Source organism: Calypte anna, chromosome 2 (assembly GCF_003957555.1).
Source record: "Calypte anna isolate BGI_N300 chromosome 2, bCalAnn1_v1.p, whole genome shotgun sequence".
NCBI classification, from domain to species: Eukaryota; Metazoa; Chordata; class Aves; order Apodiformes; family Trochilidae; genus Calypte; species Calypte anna.
Genome location: NC_044245.1, coordinates 45,533,548 through 45,553,469, shown reverse-complemented (window position 1 = coordinate 45,553,469; position 19,922 = coordinate 45,533,548). Strand labels below are relative to the sequence as shown.

General features: G+C 44.0%; 1 protein-coding gene across 4 annotated transcripts in view; it reads right to left on the bottom strand.

The window, feature by feature from the left end:
• Positions 1-19,922, bottom strand: part of LOC103533512 (cytochrome c oxidase assembly factor 1 homolog) — a 51,116-nt gene continuing 31,194 nt past the window's right edge. For 3 of the 4 annotated variants that reach the window (XM_030445362.1, XM_030445361.1, XM_030445364.1), the window contains 4 exons: positions 7,702-7,804; positions 4,747-4,898; positions 2,861-2,937; positions 142-323 (listed from right to left, as the gene is read on the bottom strand). In XM_030445362.1, the coding sequence (XP_030301222.1) occupies positions 227-323; positions 2,861-2,937; positions 4,747-4,898; positions 7,702-7,795 (420 nt within the window). In that variant the 5' untranslated portion in view covers positions 7,796-7,804 and the 3' untranslated portion in view covers positions 142-226. Of the gene's footprint in view, positions 324-2,860; positions 2,938-4,746; positions 4,899-7,701; positions 7,805-19,922 lie in introns of all 4 variants that reach the window. The other variant, XM_030445365.1, reaches the window with a different exon arrangement.

The following is a 19,922-nucleotide window of genomic DNA, read 5'->3' as shown; positions in this document are numbered from 1 at the left end:
TTGCAAGATATTTATTTTAGGCTTCTGCTGACCACATGAATTAAACCAACAAAAGAAAGAAATTATGATTATGAGGTAAATTTAGAGAGAAAATTGCCTTGAGAGCACTCACTTAAGTAAAATTGCTGCTTGTAACAACTGTGGACATTCAGGGACACAGCAGGATGCAATCGATTAATGGCTCCTTTGGCTCAATGGGAGGTGGAGAGGCAGCTGCTTTTGATTTTTAGCCTTCTTGTACATTGATGCTTTCCACAGAGGAGTGGTAAACTGGAATATTCTGACCATCCCGCAGTTTCAAGGTGACATCCTGGAGGCACCAGCTGACATAAACCAAGAGTTTTTAAATTTGTTTCAATCATGTTTAATACAGTAGTAAAGTCAGTGTGGAAACACCTGGCACAGAGAAAACACACATCCATTGCTTTTTAAAATTCTCTCTTTAGAACTTGGTTTGCAAGTGCCAGTTTCTGAAAAGCTGTTTTCCCTACTAGTGTTGCACAGCCCAGATTTAAAGGTCTGGGAAGCATGTTCCTATTTGTTGCAACACAAATAAAATCCTGCCAGCTATTTTTAGACAGGACATTCCTCCCCCAACCCGGTGCCTTTCTTCCTCTCCATCCTGCGGGTGCATTCCTCAATCTGTTCTTCTCCAGCCTTGGAGCCAGACCATGTTGCTAAGGAATTATCCTGGCTTGGAGGAGTTTGAACACTGTGTGATCTCTCAATGTGACTGCTGAAACTCTGACAGGGTACGACAGTGGTTACTCAAAGGAGGAGGAAAGCTGCATTTGTTGAAGACTGAGGGGGAGCCTTTTCCTTTCTTTAAGCTCTGCTCCAAACCCACTTCTCTGAGACTTCTGGTGCTGCTTTTCCAGCTGTTTTTCTGACTGTTCTGTTGGGGCACCACGATAGCATTTTCCAAAAGCTCCTGACACTCACCCAGCTCTGCTTTTGCTGGAGTCAGCACAACAGAACATCCCAGGAGGTCATTAGGCTGCTGCACCTCTGTGAGATGGGGCTGTGGCAGGGCTCTTCACTTGCCAGCCCTCCACCTCCATCTGTCCCAGAACAAGCCTCGTTTAGAAATGGGTTCAAAGGAGCAACCGGCTGCTTCCTCTAGCATGGCCTGAGGGGTCATCCCTTCCCTCTTCTTGCTTCTGAGCAGGCAAGCATCACTTCATAGGACTGGTGCTTTGGCTGCCCTCACCTCTGGGCACTCTCCCCACCCCTGTGCTGCCTATTCCTGAGTGAACCATCCTCCAAAGTCCAAACCAGCTCATGCACTCCCAGTTGCCCTTCTTTTTTAAAAACCATATAAATTCACAAAGCGGAGTGGTATGGACAGGCAGTGTGCTCGGGGTCAAAAGCATTTCAGTGTCTTAGGACCCTCAGCTCCTACACAGAACACTCGCCTCCTCCTGCCATTTAACTGTGCCTGTGTTGTTCTAGTTGCCTTCTCAGCCCCCACTGGAAATGCCCTTGTGCCCCACCAGGATGGCCTGTTTTCATCTTTGCTGTTCCTGCTGGGGATTTCAGGAGCTCTTCCTCATGAAGCAAGATGGGAACCAGACATTTTACTCCTGGTTCCTAAGATGGTTGTGAGGACACCAAGTTCTGCACAGCCCTGCCAAGCCTCAGTGTAGGCAGAGATGGTTGTCAGACAGATTCGTCTGCCACAAAGCCTTTTACAGAAGACATGGTGGGTTGGGTTTTGGGGAGGGATTTTTTCCTCCTAAGCTTGCAGAAATGCATGGAGAACTCACTTTAAAATAAACCTCTACGAGATATGTATGCATTTCAATTAATGCTGTAGTTTAACATCTTTACATCTTCAGTTATCTTTACAGTAACTCAGTGAAAAGGAGGGAACTGTTATTTTCACACCTCTGTAAGGAGGGGGAGGAGGAATAGTGAGGAGATCAGAGCCCATGTGGCCAGAATAGGTTTACAAGAAAGATGGCTGGGGACCTCAGGGGTATCTCTGGTCAGTAGGGTGGAGGCCACAGCTGGCTCTGAGCCTGTCAAGTCACAGCCTAGTGCCTTTTTCCCATCACTTTACACTTTGCTTCCCATAGCTATTCAGAAGAGTAATACAGCAAGTTGTACTCATGTAATTATGAGAAGAAAACATAACCATATGGCTGAGAAAAAATGTTGTAGCTTTGAGCTTCTAAATAGAGCTAACAGAAGTGCCTAACAAGCTCCAAGAAGAAATAACCGTGAAGAGTTAATGTAATGAAATTTAATCTAATGAAATTTCCTCTTTTGCAATGGAAGATAGGCTTTGGATCTATGTATTAACTCTTTGCTCGGTTTTAGGAACTGGTTTACCCTTAGCAAGTGAGGCATTCAGGCTTCAGTATTATACAAATGTTAAGTTACTACTATATTATGTGGAGTCCTACATCCTCCTACTGTAATTTATCTGTTCTAGCACTTTCTTAACTATAAAGACTGTGTTTGTTGGACAGCTTGAAAAAAATCCTGCATGATTTTTAGGCTTTGATGTAACATGCTGCAATACATGATGCTACACTGCAGTTAGGACTGCTGTTCAATGGCCTTGAACTTTCTCAGGGAGGAGGCATGGGAGGGGACAACACGTTACCTTGGCTCACAGTATTTGTATGTATGCTGAGCTATAGTTTGTAGAACACATTTCACACAAATGATTCTCAACTAACACATTTTTTGGCATAATGATAGTAATAGCCTTCCACAAAACCTTCAGACATGAGTTTATTCTTCCTTTATGTGCATGATCTCAGCAACATGGATGACTAAAGCAAGTAATATGCTCTACTCTTTATTCCTGCCACTTCTCTCCCTGTGCCTATATGCTTCTCCCAGTACTCACCATTGACGGGCATGGTCCATCTCTGAGTTAATATAGAGATAGCCTGCTGATTTTGTTCCAGATACTGGTAACTTTATCTGCAGATTTAAGAGTAAGTTAAAGATTCAGTGAAGCATGTCACTGTAATGGACATTTACTCCTCACACAGTCAAAGACTCAACTACTCCATTTTAACTTAAAGGCTAATTTTATTTTTTTTAAGCTTATTTCACTGTTTTAGTAAGCTTTTCAAATGGCTAAAGTATGCATGGCTGTCCAAGTATGCCTGTTCTGCCATACATTAATTTCCCCCTGTTGAAAGAATGTACTGTGTTACAGCTGCAGCCCCCAGGGAAAACCACTCACTCACTGAAATATTAGGAGCAAACACCTTTCCTTACCAGAACACATGGTGATCTGGAGGCAGCTTGCACTGTGCTAAAGCTTCCCCTAACCACAACGAGCCTGGAGGCTGAAATCCTCTACAGATCAGTCCATTATCCTGCATTCAACTATTTTTCTCAGTGTCACAAATTCTACCACCCAGTTGTTTAACAAACAAGGCTAGGAGCTGCAGCATCGACCACAGCCAATTCCACTCTGTCTAAGGCAGGAGCTGGGGATGTTGTGGAGTCAGTAAATTGATCTGTGATGTGACATTAATGATGATTAACTAGTTTATTTCATGGGAACATGATTGCTCATGTGAATGAAAAAGCAGAAAAGAAAGTTGGTGGTTTGTGTCCTGGGTGAGGTCAGCAGAAGGCAGGGTTTGACTTCATTCTGAGTCACCTGAGCAACCAGCATTCTTAACAGGTGACACAGGAAAGCATCAGCGGGAGAGGTTCTTTCCTTCTTTTCAATCAGCATAGAAGGCTGTGCTTTTTCCCCACAATTTAAGCCTTAGATGTGTTGCCTTGTAGAATCTATAAAACCTGGGCAACTGAGAAAAGTTTTGGCCTGGTTATTATGTGGGTGATATTTGGCTGGATTGCAATGGAAAGTGAAATTTTATAAGAGTTGGTTGTTGATTTTTTTTTCTTGCCCTGAGAGCCCCTCTCCACTGCACCCTCTGCTTCATTCTTTCTGTCCTTGCTTGGTCTCCAGGACTCAAAACTAGTCATTAGGAGGAATAAAATTACTCAAACATGATGAGATCTCTCAGTGAGTTGCCTGGAAAAGTCACTAGGGATGTTTTGCATCATCAGCAAAATCAGGAAAGAGCAGCTAGGATTAAGGGGTAGAATCAGTGATGGAAAGAAGAAACCCAGAGTGGAAGTGGACTTGTATTTGCAGGTTTGCTTTGCCTCAACTGTGAGCTGATGCAAGGCAGTCTTGTGCAATACTTCAGCACCCAGCACAGCATTCTCCAGTGTCTACGTAATCCCAGTGCTCAGCCCCACACCAGGCATCTGTTTGCCCTGGCACAGACCTACAGGTGCTTCTAAAAACAACACTGTTCGTACTGCACTACAGAGCATATGGTGAGCAGCTACCAACTTCTGTTCTGAATAAGGCTTTAAAAACTAGCATGGGACATATCCAGGGAGAAGAGGGAGGCAACAGATATTCTGAAGATGGATCTTTGTAGGTTTCTGAAAATGATTTTGTGGCTTGCAGTAGCAGGAGGGTGGTTGACTGACTTGGGAGGTCCCTTGGCATTCTGCCATGTGCCCATATAGCACAAGATGAGGATGCTGCCCTGCCTGCTTCTAGTCCTTCACACTAGAGCATCAATTTATGTTCCAGAAATCCATTCCTTTTCCAAATCAACTGGCATCCCACCCTACTGCCTTCTAGTCCTGCCCCCAAGTCATTTGTGACTTGCTGAAAATCCCCTTGCTGCTCTCTTGTTGCCCAGTGCTTTGGGAAGCCACCCTGTGAAGCCAGCAGCTCCCTGGTGTTACCTGTGCTCTCTCTGTGTCCACACGGTTACTCCCATCCGTCAGTCGGATGTTGTGAACCTTAAGTGGGGGGGCACCCAGGGCTTCCAGGGCATCAGGACTGCTGTTCAGCTGCTCCAGTGCCTGCTGGTAATACTGGGTCCTGGCAAAACCCTCTAGGTGAGGGAAACAGAGTAGTAAGGAGACTGAAGATCAAAATAAAAGAAAAAAAGACATTTCCTTCAGACTACCACACCCTCCCCGAGAAGTACTCTTGACACTATTAATTAGGAGAAATCTGGTTAAAGGAGGAAATGCACCCTCACATCAGAGAAGCAGTGCTGAGCTGTAACATTATTCAGTTCACTTAAGTGAAGACTGCTCTGAATACAGCCCGTGCCATACTGATGTTCAGCTTATGGCTCTGTCTCCCTGCTTTTCATACATTTGTATGTCATCCAAAAGGAAAAAAGAGCATAAGGACAAATATCTGGAGTCACTCTGAATGTAATTATTTTTTTTTTATAAGGCAGGTACAGAAAAATACTTTAAGAATGGAGAATATGCTGCAGTGATTCATGTGAAACAGGAACAGCTGCTGCTCCTGCTGTGAAACTCCTGCTTGCTGTGGTCTCCATACAGCTTTTTAAGTGGCAGCCATGAAGCTGCAGCTCTACTGACTGATGCACTGAAAAGGAGGCACAAAGAGATGCCATTTAGAGTTAATGGTGAAGCAGCAACAATAGCAGAGTAGACTGGATGCTGCAGTGTTGGCATATGGAGGATAATTGTAGTGAATTTATCAGTGTCTGGTTCCTATGTATGGCTGGGAATTGCTGCCCATTGACAACGATTGCACAATGTAGAGCTGTGAGGCTGGAAATGTGCCGACCCTCCTCATGCAGGCAAATGAGTTTCAAGGCTTGCCTGAGATTTCTAGATGTGCTCCACGCCTACTCTCTTGACATGAAGAAGGGCAGAGTTAAACTAAGAAAGGGTGTATGTGTGAAAATCCCACCCCGGCAACTTTGCTCTTGCCTTAAGGCCATAAAGCAAGGTGTAAGGTGTGTTTCCTGGTCTTGTGAGCATGAAGCAGAAGGAGGATGCCCCCTCTCCCTAGTTAGAGGCATCCCCCGGGACCAGGCAGCACTCAGTTGGCATAGAAACAGCTTTGCTAGGCTGCACCTGTGCTGGTCTTCCCCGACCCCCTGGGCTACCCAGAATAGGTTCAGCAAAAGAGGCTGCAGCATGCTGCCTATGGATCATGCCAAGCAGCCACCCAAACTGCATCAAACTGTATGTTGTGCTCATCCCGCAGGTTGTAGGGGAAATATGTCTGAGTTTCCTGGTGATCCTTCTCAGCTGTTCCCTGTTAGAATTTCATATATTGGACCTAATATGCCCAGCTTGTCTGTTTGTGAAAACATTTTAAGTAAGAGAGTTGAAAGAATGCTGGGGTTGGCTGAGGAGACTGGTCCCATGAGGAGGAAGCGGAGGTGAAGAGAGTCAGTAGAAATGGGATTGTACCTGAGTATTTGTACAAGCTTTCAGAGGCCACAGCCACACAGACTTCTCTTCAGCCTTCTCTTCCACCACTGTGGAAGCTACTTGCTCCTCACCAGCCCCAGTATGGGCCAGTTCTGTGCACTGAAATAGCAGAAGGAAATGGGATAATCCTAGGCATGGACCAAGGGAAGAAGGGTCCCAGTGTGGCTCCCTTGCCTATTGGAGGCTACAGAAGAATATTTTTTTGCAGCATGAAGTGTTCTTTCAGCAGTCTGGCTGGCTTGTCACTGAGTTATCAGACAGCTATTTGTTGGCCACCAGTATTGCAACAGAGCAAGAAGTAGCCATCAGGTTCCACCACTTGATTGCACAGCTAAGTGATGCAGGGAATGAGCCCTTTGACTTCTGTATTGCACAGGCTGTAACTTTTTCTTTTCCCCCAGAGATCCCTAGGTAACAATGCTGAAGCTGAAAATTAAAAAATGCTAATGTCCTTGTTAAAGCCAGATTTAGTATTCTAAAGCATAAGAGGATCATATATCTGTCTTGTACTCTAGAGCTTGAGGGCATGAGCTGCCTAAAATGAAAGCCTGCTTTCCAGACTTGTCTGATTTGTTATTAATATGTGTAAAATGAAGGAGAGGTTTCAGAGCCTATTTAGGGGCTTGATGAACAGGCTTGCCTACACTTTTCTGGCAGCATCCTCTTATCTAAGAGTAGGTTAAAAGCAATATCATTTGATAGTACCATCTAGGTAGAGGCATAGGGCCAAGAGGCCTACAGCACCCCCAGAGAGAGGCAAATCCTGTTTCTGGTCTAATGCTAAATATCTAGATATAATTACAAAAAAAAAAAATTTTTAAAAAATCTATCATTTGTATTAATAATTTGGCTTCTTAGCCAAAGACATCAAAACTAGTGCTGTCTATAAATAGTAATGGCACCTGTTCAGCTTTTGTCTCTTTATCCTGTTCCTCTCAGTGATGAGTGCTCTTACCTGCCCTTCATTCAGGAGAAACTAATGATGTCTTAGCACTTCACGGGTTTGTTGTGTTTAAGGGCGGGCACCACAGAGAGATTTACTGATAAACTGCTAGACTTCAATTCCTTCTCACAGATGGTGCTCTTTTCCTGCCCAGTTGTAGAGACTCAGTTAGAAACAAAACCTGAATTATTGCCTAAGCTTTCACTTCACCTTCACCCTCGGGAAACTCCTCAGAAACCAGACTTTCTCCTGATCTCCTGCTTCCTATGCAATACCTGCCTCTGGAAATGCCTGCGGCAGTGCTTGTGAGAGCAGCAGCCCTGGGGCAGAACAAAGTGGAGCCCAGAGAGGCAGAGCCCAGAGGCTCACCCACTTCCCTTAACTTGATCTGCTTTTCACGTCTTGCATGCTGTTATTTTCCGTGCTACACAAAAGCAAAATGAAAAGGGCAGAGGAGAAATAAGGTTACCAGCAGCTCCAAGACTTACTTTGCATAAGATTATACATCAGGATGCATCCCCCACCACTGAACAGTCCCATGAAAACAGCCATTTGCTGCAGTTTTCTTAGAGAAGCTGGCATTTTTCCTCCCTGAAAAGAAAATGGGAAGACATTTGTTGTAAAAGAAGAAAGCTAAAGGGTCATTTCCCCCCTCCTCCTCTCTCCTAAAAGCCCTTTCCAACCAGGCTTGAATGAAAGCCCAGTGCGCAGGCATCGGGCTCTGGCTCGCTGGGGCCCCACTGGGCACCCACAAGGAAAGGGTGGTGAGAACAGAGCTGACTGGGACCCAGCCAGTTTGAATGTGTGTGTTCAACTTCTTTTAGCCATGCCACCACTTCGTTAATTGCTGAGAAGCAAATGACCTCCCCAGTGTGGCCAGGGGCCAGCCCCATGGTGCATTCATTGTCCTGGGGGGCTCCTGGTGCCCGCGCAGTCGCTCGCACACTGTGGGCATTCAGGCTCGGGGGCTTGGATTTCTCTCCCGAGTAAACTCCTCTAAAGTAAACATGCTTGTGGCAGGGCTGGATTTGGCCTGGAGTGGTAAGGGACAGAGCCAAGCCAGCGCTGTGCCAGCAAAGATAATGGAGCCAGGGTGCGTGTATTCTGTTGTGCTGTTTTTTTTCCCAAGCCGTGGATAAACAGGAAGGCTCTTGCAAGCTGTTTTTCTTCCTTCCTGCACCCCCTTGCTTGTCCTTCTAATGAGTCACAGTTTTGGCATTTGAATGAATGACCCAGCAGCATAAGAGAGACCTCTGAGAAAGTCAATCTACGAAACGCTTCCACAGTTTGAGCAAGTCGAGGACTGTGTGGCCTGAAGAGCCTGAGCTACTGCTCCTGCCCACAGCAGGTTAGTAGGAGTCAAGCTGAGCCATCAGTGGGAGAGCAGCATGTTGCTTCAGGCTGTGGCAGGATGGGACTTGACTGAGCATCCAAGTATCGGCTTCTGCTTTTGCTTCTCTCACAACTGGGATGGTAGGGAAAAAATGTTCTTGACAGCAAATTAAAAAAAACCAAACCAAATGAAAACAGCAACAGGCTGCCCTTTTTGATGTAGGCACATACACATCTGAATACTTGGGGAAGCTGTATGAGATTTTTTAATCCCAAAGGCTTCACACCTCTAACCTTGCTCCATGATGGTGTGTTGACTAAAGTGTTAGACTCATCAAGAGGTGGTTAATAAACCAAAGCCCAAACCAGTAACAGAAATGTGGCCTGGGCAAGGCCACTTAAAAAACACCTCTAACATCCTTCAGGTATGCTTTAGTCAGGTATTGCTCAGCCAACAACCACAGTTTAGAGAGGGTGGAGAGGCTAATGTCAGGACTCCTTCCCATCGTGGCCAGGTCAGGGCGACATGGGCAGCCTCCCTCTGCTCACCACTCTGTTGACGTGCCCATATGCCATCTCTTGTGTCCTCTAGCCTGAAGGAAACTGTGAATGCAACCTAGGCACAGATTTCATCTACTGCCCTGCCAGCACCAGTGTTCAATCATAATGCATGCTATCCCTTAGTCAAAGGCTTTCCGTGTTAACCAGTACATTTGATTTTAAGAGGTCTTAAATTTTAAGTTTATTGCCTAATTTACTTCAAATTCATGGTAGCCACCCAGAGAAGCATGTGGGTATGACTATAATCCCCAAAATCTCCAAACTGTCCCATTGGTACAGGCAGTCATCAGCTTTCTCACTCCTGATCTGTTGTCTGAGTTTTCTCACGCCATTCATGTTTCCCAGGGGAAGTGAAGAAGTTGCAGCACAGGAAGTATGACTGTGTTTTTACAGAGAAACAGCAGTAGTTGTTTCTCAAGGACAGCAAGATCTTTCTGCTCAATCACTGGTGCTTGAAACTTTCCTTAAATCACATTTTATAATATTATCCCTCTCCTTTAAACTGCAAAAAACTCATTAATAACAAAGTTTCCCATATGATCAGTCAGACCAGAAGGAGGATCTGACACCAGCACCACCTCACAGAGAGAAAAAACCAAAAAGATGGTAAATTTGGAGAGCAGATCAGATGTAACACACTGTGACCTGCAGTGTTTTTGGGGGTTTTGGGGTTTTTTTGCCCCTTTCAAAGTTGTGGCCAGGCAAAATTTGCATTCTGTAAAATTCAGGGTAACTGCACACAAATGTCTGGAGGTAAAGAGATAGAGGGTGCTGCTAGAAGTCTTCTGAGTAAAAGTGGGAAGATGCAGAGTTCTTGTACCAGCAAGAAGGTTTTGACTAAGGCTCAGGTGATCTGTCTTGCTAAGGGTGGAAATGAGAGGCTCTGCAACTCGCTGTCAGTGGGTTCTGAGGTCTGTTAGGTCTGACAGTCTGCCAGCACCCAGACCCGGGGATGGAAAGTAAGAGGAGCTTCCTGCTGATGGGTGAGGTGCTTGTGCACACTCTCCCCACCTCTGCTTGCAGCAGGTCAGCAGCTACAAGAGCTGCAAAGGTGCCATGCCAAGATGGTGACACCTGGCAAGGGAGCTTGGCAGCTGAGAAATGGTGACCCCAGTAAGCAGTGCTGGCCCATGCAACACTCCTGGCTGCTCCTGGTGTCCCTGCCTGCAGCCATTGCCCATTGCTGGTCCTGGTAAGGCAGAGATGTGGAAGGGTTGAGGTGCACCCAAGCTGTGCAGCCCACACAGGCTCTGTGAAGGTCCTTATTTCTATAACAGGGATAAGATCTCCAATGCTTGCTTTTGGTCACAGTGGGAAGCCATCAGTCTGGACCATCTCAGGCTAGCCCTTGACACTCTCCTCTCAGTTGTCTCTCAGCTGTCTTCCCAAGTCAGCTATGGATTTTAACAAGCCTCTCAAGACCTTGCACACCTTCTCTTTGATCCCACAGTTCCTTGTTAGGTTCCAAAAGCCAGATGACCTTGGAGCCCAGCACATTCCTCTGCTGGAATGCTGTCCTTCTCTTCCTTTCCATCACAGTCCTTTATGGTATGGATGTGCAGAAAAGGCATCCAAATAAATTTTAGAGGGTGCCTCAGCATGCAGCTGCTGCTGACTTCTGGATACTGGAGATACCAGTGGTGTCAGCTTGTGGAAGACTGCAATGTAGTAAGGAGCTGTTTGTGAGGACTCTCTCTCTCTCTCATGTTGCCCTCTGGACAAACACGTTTGCTGCTCCCATCTGCAGCTCTGCTGTAGTGCCTTGTTAGGGAAGGAAAGCAGGGGCATGCCTCCTGTCCTGAGTCTTTCCAAAATTAGTTGCAGCCTGCAAGCACAGAGGCTATTAACAGGAAGGACCAAAGCCCCTGAACTTCATTCAATACAAAGGGAGTAAACATAAGACAATGTATTTAGGAGAACCTTACAGGTACAACTTGCAACTGCCTTCTAAGGAGGGAAGCTCATGTTGCTATCTGTGGTGGAGATCTCTCCTCAGAACCTGTTATACCACTAAAAAGTATGCAAGTCAACTGGTAGAAAAACAGATTTCTTCACAGACGGTAATTAAAAAAGCACGATTTCCAAGCCACGCTGTTCTGCAAAAACATCTTTCCCCCCCATGCTATTTGCAGTGGTAAGAAATATTAAGTGGAGATTAGCATACACAAAAACACCAAGCCTGCAGTTACCAAAAGAAGAGATGTTAAATAATTTTAAGTGTCATTCTCTAATAATAAAGGTGTGGAGCTTCCTAAAAAGGACGATGTTAATTTTGTATCTTGAAAATAGTAAGAATGGTGAAGGAGATAATATTCAGGCTTGACTTTGAAACTAAGCAGGACTCAGGCAGTTAACAAGATTTAACAAACCCAGAGAGGTGGAAGACTCCCAGGGTCACATGTGAAATTGTGGGTTGCTGCAACATTAAAGTATGTTTTTAATTAGACTTTGTTTTCTCCACAGAGGATCTGCTAGAAATAGACTGGGTTTAAGACACTGTCCTTTATTTCAGCAAATTCAGATCTTGTATTTTGGTCTCCAAAACTCACGTGGCAGAGCATGGTCTCAGGCACCCCCACCAAAGGCAGTTAGCAGTGGAACAAGGGCATTTTCACCAAGCCACAAACACTGATTTCATTTGCCTCAGATCCAAGAGAAGGAGATGGGGCCTCAGGTTCTTTGGGGAAGGCATTTCCCTCTTCTATTCCTACTCCTCTTCCTGGCACTACCACGCTCCACCAGCACCTCCAGCTTCTGGGTGTCATCGCAGACCAAAGAGTAAACAATAATATTGTGCTGAAATCCACAGAGAAGAGAACTTGGTGTGACTGCTGCTGCTTATCTCAATCTGGACCATTGCCTACCCACCTGGCCAAGACAATATACTGCCAGGCCACCAATTCAGGCAGCTGGGAGCCTTTAAACCACATGAACCACAGTAGCCCTGAGGTTTAAGAATGACACATGAAAATTATGTGGCAAAAGACTACTATTAAATTAAATTAGAAGTTATCAATAGGCCTGAACACAGACCTGAGCACCTAACTTCAAGGCTGGAACTGTTTCCTAACCCTTCTGCCACAAAGCTCTCCCTTGGGCTGGTGGGATTTGAGTTAGCCCTAGGATCAGCTTTTCTACAAGCCACCCAGGTAGTCATGGAAGTCACAGGAGATGAGGTTAATGTCAGGCAAGCCACACACAAGCACCCACTTGTATTTCATGTTCTTGCTATCTCAGTCATCCATTGATCTGGTAAAAGATCCACTAGGTAGCTGGGTGGGAGCCAATTTCCATACCAATAATGTGCTAGGACACCACTTTAGAGACTGCTTCTTGACCCTCATCAGCAGTGCTGTCACCAAAGAGAGGACAGTACAGCAGAAGGGTTTTGACAGGATCATCAGCTCAGCATATTATTTTCCACTTTTTCATGGCAATAGTCTCAACATACTATTTACCTCATTTCTGAGAAATAACAGCACAAATTGTGCTCCCTGACAGCACGTTCAGAAATAGCAAAGGCTATCAGTTTCTAAAAGGCTATCACTTTCTAGAAATGTGTAATTTACCCTAGTTAAAATGAATGACAACTTCATGTATAAAGAAGATTACTGGCAAGCCAGGATACCGTGTTAATTTTATTTTCTACCTTTACTGTTAGCTAATTAACAAGGAAAGTGAGAGCAGTCAATAAAATGATTATGGACTCTAAACAGCCATCTCATTCTTGCAGTTGTTATCACATCTCCTGGGGCACGTGCTACAACACAGGCTGCTTGCTCAGTTAATACAAATCCTGACATGGTGCCTACAGATATTTGAGTTTCATTTCCTTTTTCTCCTCTCTTCAGTGCTCTCATTTGCACATTTCTGTACTTTAACATATCTTCACACATCTTCTGCTCTCCACCTTCACAGGCTACTTCCTCATGTACTTTTAAGCTTCACAGTCTCATCTGGTGTGCTTGCCTGAACTGCATTTCTTTTCCTCTTGTCTGCCCCCCTTCACCCCTCTACGTGATCTCTTCCCCTGCAGATTATCGCACTGCCCCAGTGCTGGGCAGACAGAAACAGTGGGGCCACCATTCCTGTTGCCCCAGAAGGCTTCTCCTGACATCCCTCAGTCCATCCCTCTGTGAAATGGAGTCTTTCTTCCCCATTGTGGGTAATGAAGGCCGGCTAAATATATTTTTTTTGCTTTTCTCCTAAGTTGCAAAGATGCTCCAACCTAGTTTGTTAAGACTTTCTGAAGGCCAGGTTTATGTGCCAGCTAGTTCATCAACCCACTTCAAATCACTCTTCAAGACAACCAGAGCTGCCCATGCTTTGTATTGAAATACTAGGGATATCACAGAAAAGAGGCATGGCTAGGGTGTGTTATTGGAGAAGCAGGATAATTATACTTGAAGTGTGACCCAGTTTTGCTGTTACTGGAGCATGGCATTATAGGTTAATGCCTAATAATCCGTCATTAACATCCCTAATTGTATGTTTCTGTAATTGGACACTACGGATGGGGGAAGAAGGTGCGAATGTTCACCTCTTTTGTTTTAGAGGTGAATTGCAAAGGATTTAAGAGTTCATAAGTAGGGTAAATGAAAAAGTTGCGTCCAAGGTGCAGGAAGAAAAGATCAGAGGTGTTTATGGTTTCAACACAGAGTGGTATGCCCGAGTAAACTCCAGGAGAGCTTCTTGGCTTCCCTGCCACCAAGACTGAGGTCATGAGTGCTGCAATCCAAGGTTCAAAAGAATTGCCCTATGATGTACCAGTGCCTCCCCACAGCATGTGTCACAGCCCAGCTTCCAAATGGGCATGTTAAAACAAAAGAATAACATAAAGAAGTAGCAAATACAATTCTTTGACTGTCTCATGCTGTCAGGATGATATGGGGAGAGCACTCTGCCTAGCAGGAGCTTAGCAGAAGTGGGCTGTCAAGCCAGAGAGGTTTTCACAGTGTGGACTGTATTTTCTGTATAGCTTCCTAGAATATGTTCACTGAACCTGGAAGGTAAGTGATCAGTGAAGAGTACCAAGCCATTTCTCATGGAAACATCAAAGAGCCTGCAATGCTTTCTCTGCACTGGTAAATATTTAGCTCTCTTGCCAGTCCATAAGCATTTATCTATGCCCAACACGTTAACTATGCCAAAGACACTGAGAAGTTCTCAAAGCCAAAACCACAACCTATCTAGCTTTAAGTCAACTTACAAAATCCTGAGATGAGGCAAAACCACCAGTAAACACCAGGAGTCTGTAATAACCTTTTTGGCTAACAGGTCACATTTTACCTTGTGAAAAGAAAATGGTCACAGATGTACTGCAGGCATCATTGGGCTAGGAACTGTACCATGTTAAAAGTTAGTTTCTGCCTGGAAATTTACAGCCTCTTAACTCCAATCCTGATAAGGGTTATGCCTGTCTCTGGTCTCACTAACTTCAATAATATGATACACATGCATGCATTAAACATGCATGCAGTAGACAGTGACCTAAAGCAACTGAATGTCAGGGGAAGGCAGTCACAGGGAATAAATATTTAAGGGAGGAACGTAGTGTAAATCATACGAAGCTTGTTCCTTTGTAATATGTCTGCTTCCAGAAATGAGGGGGTAAAAGATGTGATCTACCTTGCTGTGATCAGCATAGAACCTGATTTACAGAGTCTTTAAAAATATCAGCAGAGATGCAAAGGTTTGCAGCCCTAAGGCTAAACATGTTGTGATATAATGACTTCTATTGTACAGTATTATGGTAGTACATAATTGTGGCACTTCACCAACACCTTGCTCTTATTCATACTTCCTACTGAAAACCAAAAATAAATAAAATGCTACCCTAAATCCCCCAGATTCTCAGATGTGGTCAACTTATATCAAGTGCCCATCTTTACATCGTCCCCACAAGGGCCCCTCCTTCAGAAAATGCTGACCCTACCCTTCTTCAAAGTCCCTTTGAAATATGTCAGATCAACACTTTAAGCCTAGGACTTTGAGGAAAACTAATTATTTTTTAACATCTTGGACACCTGGATCATATCCAGAAGCTGGTCCTTGCCTATATGAGCAGAACTGGTTCAGTATCAGCTAAATCTGTTAAAACAAATTAAGTTCTGGGGAAAAAATAACCTGAAGGCCTTGTGACATTTTAATAAACACTGAACACCAAAAAGAGCACAAGACAATGGGGATTCTGACCTAGAAACTTTTCTGTTCTCAGAAAGACAAAAAGGGAAAAACAGTTATGATGGGAACCATTTAAAAAAAAAAAAGAAAAAAAAAAAAAGGAAACTCCCATAATACTTGAAAGTTACCATTCAGACAGATGCAGCCAGACAGATTGGGCAGATCTCACAGATCTGTGGTAGACAGAGAGAGCAAAAGGGTGAAAGAAGTGGTGGAACCTGCCACACGGTTTGCATTTGCAGCATCTGTAGTCAGACCTTTAACTTGATCTGAGGAATAGCTACTGATTTAGCCATCCACCTCTGGAAGAAAGAAAAGATGTTGGATGCTCACAAGGCAGTTAAAAGGGAAACAGTTTCTCTTCCAACAATGAGTCAGGGCAAGAGGAATTTCAGAACAGCAATCCATATTTTCCTCCCCAGAACATCTGTGGGAAAAAGTTTCTCTCTCAGTTTAACGCTTTAAACGATGTTTCTTTTTTATTCACTAAATCTTAGGTCCTTCTGTATCTCCCATTAGAGAAGCAATGGTTGTTTGGGGTTGTTTTTTTTTTCCATTTTGCAGAGCTGTCACAGAAAAACATGGAACAACTTCACTGGAAGTCTGTGCCAGGTTGGGCACTTGGTTTCTAGAGACCTGGGCTGTATCCCTCCTGCCTATGTGCCATTCCCTCCCTCTGTCAAAAACATACCAGCCTGGATAGTTTCAGCTGAAGCCCCGAGTTGTTTCTTACTGTGAATCTACCTAAAGGCATACAGGGACAAGCGTTTTCTATGGAGTTACAGTGTAGGGCTTTGCCCAGAAAGGAGGTGCAACAGTTCAAGAGCTGGACAAAAGCACAAACTCCAATGTATTGTTGACAGGTGAGATTTTTCAAAACATTGGGTGCTTTCTGTGTGCTCAACAGGTGATACCTTTACAGGATCATTGTTTCCTAAAAGTGCTGGGATCTTTGAAAATCTGACTTTTTTATGGCATTTTCAAGATACACCTTTACTAGTAGCTTTCAAACGGGGCTGTTAACAATATATATTATTTCCTCATGAACTCATTGCTACTGATCTTCAAACACTTGTTTGTGGGTTTTGTTGATCAAATGCTAGATTACCAAGGACTAAATAAGAAATCTCACAAATGTGGCATACATGAGACACAAAGGTTTGTTGTGATCCATTAGAAAAGGAAACAGGGCCAGCTAGCAGGGAGTCACTGCTGCTAATGACGCTGGCAGGGATCTGTGCCCAGACTTCTTAAATTGAAGGCTGCAGAGGAAAGATTCTGCTTTTGACCACAACACACAGGTTTTTCTGTTTGTTTTTGTTTTCTTTGCTCATTCCATGCTCCTCAGCTCTTTGTGGGAATTATGAAGAGTGATAAGGAGATACCATCACTTTTACACAATGTTACTCCCAAGGACTTCTGCTAAGATAGAAAAAGCTCCTGCTTAGTGTTACTTCCAATTTATTTGTGGCTTTTGCAGTTCAAACATCACCAGAGCAGGCAAAGCAGAAGACAGTGCTCCCAGGCTTCACAGAGACTGACTCACTGTGTCACTGTGGCTAAAACCATAAACTTTGGGTGTCTCTATTCACACATGTGAAAATGAATGAGTAAACACTTCCTGGTTCCTGCTTCACAGGAAGATAGTGACATTTAATGGATGCAAAATGCTTTAAGAGCTTAAGATGTAATGGTGCTTAGGTATAAAACTGCCCATGTGCAGTACACACATGTTAAGAGGCATGACACTGTGTTCCAGAAAAAAAGTTAAAAAAAAGTATTTTGGAGCCTGGTACAGGGCGTGTTGTAGGACCAGCAGAATAATTACAGGAGCCACAGATGGCACTTATTAGAAAATTAAAGAAGCTGTTAACAGGTCATTAATAACCTGTGACTACCTGCCTCTAATAGTATTCTTCAGGCATGAGGGTGAGGGGGTGGAGGAAATGGTCACACCTTCTTCTAAGTCACTGTAGGAGGCTGATACCCTTATTTTTCATCACTTTGCAATCTCCTTGTTTACTTCCCTGCTGGTGTCATTTCCAGCAGGCTCTTCTCTCCCTGCTGACTCTCAGGCAGAAGGATCATAGGGCTCTGGGCCAAGGAAGCCAAGCAGCCACACCTGCAGCAGCCCATCCCAGGGCAAGGGCAGCCCCCTCTCCAGACTCTCAGCCCCGTGGCCATCTCCCTGCTGTTCAGAGTTGTCTTTGAACACCTCTCTTGAGCATGTACTCCTACTTCTGAAAATTACTATGTCTGCAAGGCATCCCTGTCCATTTACAACACACTACAATTTGTTCTCTTGCATCTTGCACCATGCTTTACACATATACCCAGGTGGTTGGAGGAGGGGAGAAAAGCAACTTGTTTCCCTGCTTCTTCAGACAAACACACACTCTTCAGAGCAGACAGATGCCTTAAAGTCAGATCCAGGGCATCAATTTATCTTTTGGGTTCAGCTGTAGTGTATAAAGCATTTTCTGGCTCTGGTCTAATGCTTTTTGACATTGTCAGGCCCCTTCAGTGAACTACTGCCTTGTAACCAACTTGACAGCAAGTATTGTTAAACATTTAATACCCTATGTGCTATCTTCAAACTGACATGTTCCAAGGTCAGGCATCAGCTGTGCTCAGCTCTGGCTTAGAAAAAAAAAAATATCCAGACACCAGCACAGACTTCCCGCTACTAATAAGTAAATAAAAATAAACATGTCTTTCCCATGCTGCGGCCACACCTTTTTACCATTTCAATCTCAATTTTGCAATAATGTTTTTTTTTCCTTGGGGTTATAAAACGTGAAGTACTCACTTTCCTGCACCCTCTCCTTTCTGGTTTCTATAGGAAAGGGCTTTTGTTTTGTTACAGTCTTCTTTCAATTTGTTTTTCATTTCTCCCTCCTTTGGATGCAAACCTAAATTCCAGAACCTTAAATCTACATAGAGGTTAATTAACCTCAGAAGCTGTTTTTCCTTTTTTTTTCCTTTTTTTTTTCCTTTTTTTTTTTTTTTTTAAATATAGTGACTGTAATTTTCTGTTATTTTTAAAATGTTGATCTTAATGGGCTATGTTTACTCAGTCAATAAGCTGATGATGCCCATGACAGGACCAGAAGTGTTTGGTTAGCAGCAGGGAGGGGAAAAAAAATCAATAACTCCAAGCATTTGGCAGCTTTGTGGGCAGGAAATCATTTCTATTCTCTGGTTTAAATCAATGACCTTCTTTTCTTTGCTGTTCCAACAGGAAATTATAAACTCTGCAAACACTATTTGCATAGTGCCTTCTGCCATACACTTGTATTTGCTTGGGCAAAACAGTATGTTAACCCCAGCAGCACTTCCCCAAGGTCTCTGTTAGAGAAACCCATGCACTTTAGCACAGAGCTTTTCAGGTGCAGGCACTTTTATTTATTAGAAGTGGAGGTTGAATAGAGCAAGATGTGAAAAGAGTTCCTTTTCCACTTCCAAAGGCACCATGAAAAGATGAAGGCATTATTATTTAATAGGGTTGTCTACTGCAGAGTATGAAAAAATGCCTTCTTTGTAACTTGGAAGGATGTTTTACTCTCAGTATAACAGACAGAAACTTGCTACTTCAACATTAAAGCTTCAATTGCACTTTTCTATCTTGCTTGTCATGGTTGCCCTAATGGCCAGGTATAGCTTGAAAGTGCTGCAAATTTGCTTGAACTAATCTTAGCAGTACAGAGTTCATATTTGTGAAAGTTTCGGCTTCCTCTCTTGTGCCCTTTTGCTAGAGTCACTAAAGGAAGAAAAATAAATTGCCACCTTGTCTTGGCATGCTGGTGGGAAGCTGTTTGAGGAAGGTGATGTTCTGAGAAAAGGGCACTGAATTTGCCTTCTAACTTTTTCTGCTGCCCTTCACTGCATTAAGTCCAGCTCAGCTATTTCTTAGCATGTAGGAGAGCTAGTGTTCAAGACAAGCTAGTCACAGGAAATTAAGGTGTGTGACCCTTTTTTTTTTGTTTCTCCCACTGTGATCACAGTGCAGTCCCTACACTGGAATTCTTGTCTGCATTGCAGCTTTCAGCACCAGTAACTGGCACTAAGCACTTAGCTTCTTGACTTCTGCATCCCTTGATGTGCTTATCTTCATCCTGTGCAGGAGAACCACATCAGTCTGCAAAACATTATTTTAACCCCAGAAACCACAAAGGCCTCAGTAGTCTGCACTGAAATTAGATGTCATAAAATTCAGATTTCTCTGCTTTGTTTTTGCACATGACAAGTCCTTCTGCAGTAATTCTCAGCACTCCCCCTGTGCTCCCAGCACCACTGGCTGTAGTCATTAGGTGACACTTGAAGTGTATTTACTAGTTAGGTCACAGGTCTCCTTCCCTGTCCCAGGAGGGACAGGAATGTTACTCGGAGAGACTGAAGTGTAAGCAAGAGTAATGTTTGCCCATCCTGACTTTGCATGCATTTCACTCCTTCCCACTTTCCCATTGCATCTTTTACGTTTGCTGGAGTCCCCTCCAGAGCTCCTGGATGCTGCAGCACCCTCTGCATTTCTAAAATTTGCTCTTCCCAATTGAAGGGCACCACCAAGAAGGTGAGATGCCTCACTTTCTCACTGACAGAAGATGAAAGCAGCATCATAGCATCACAGAAGAGT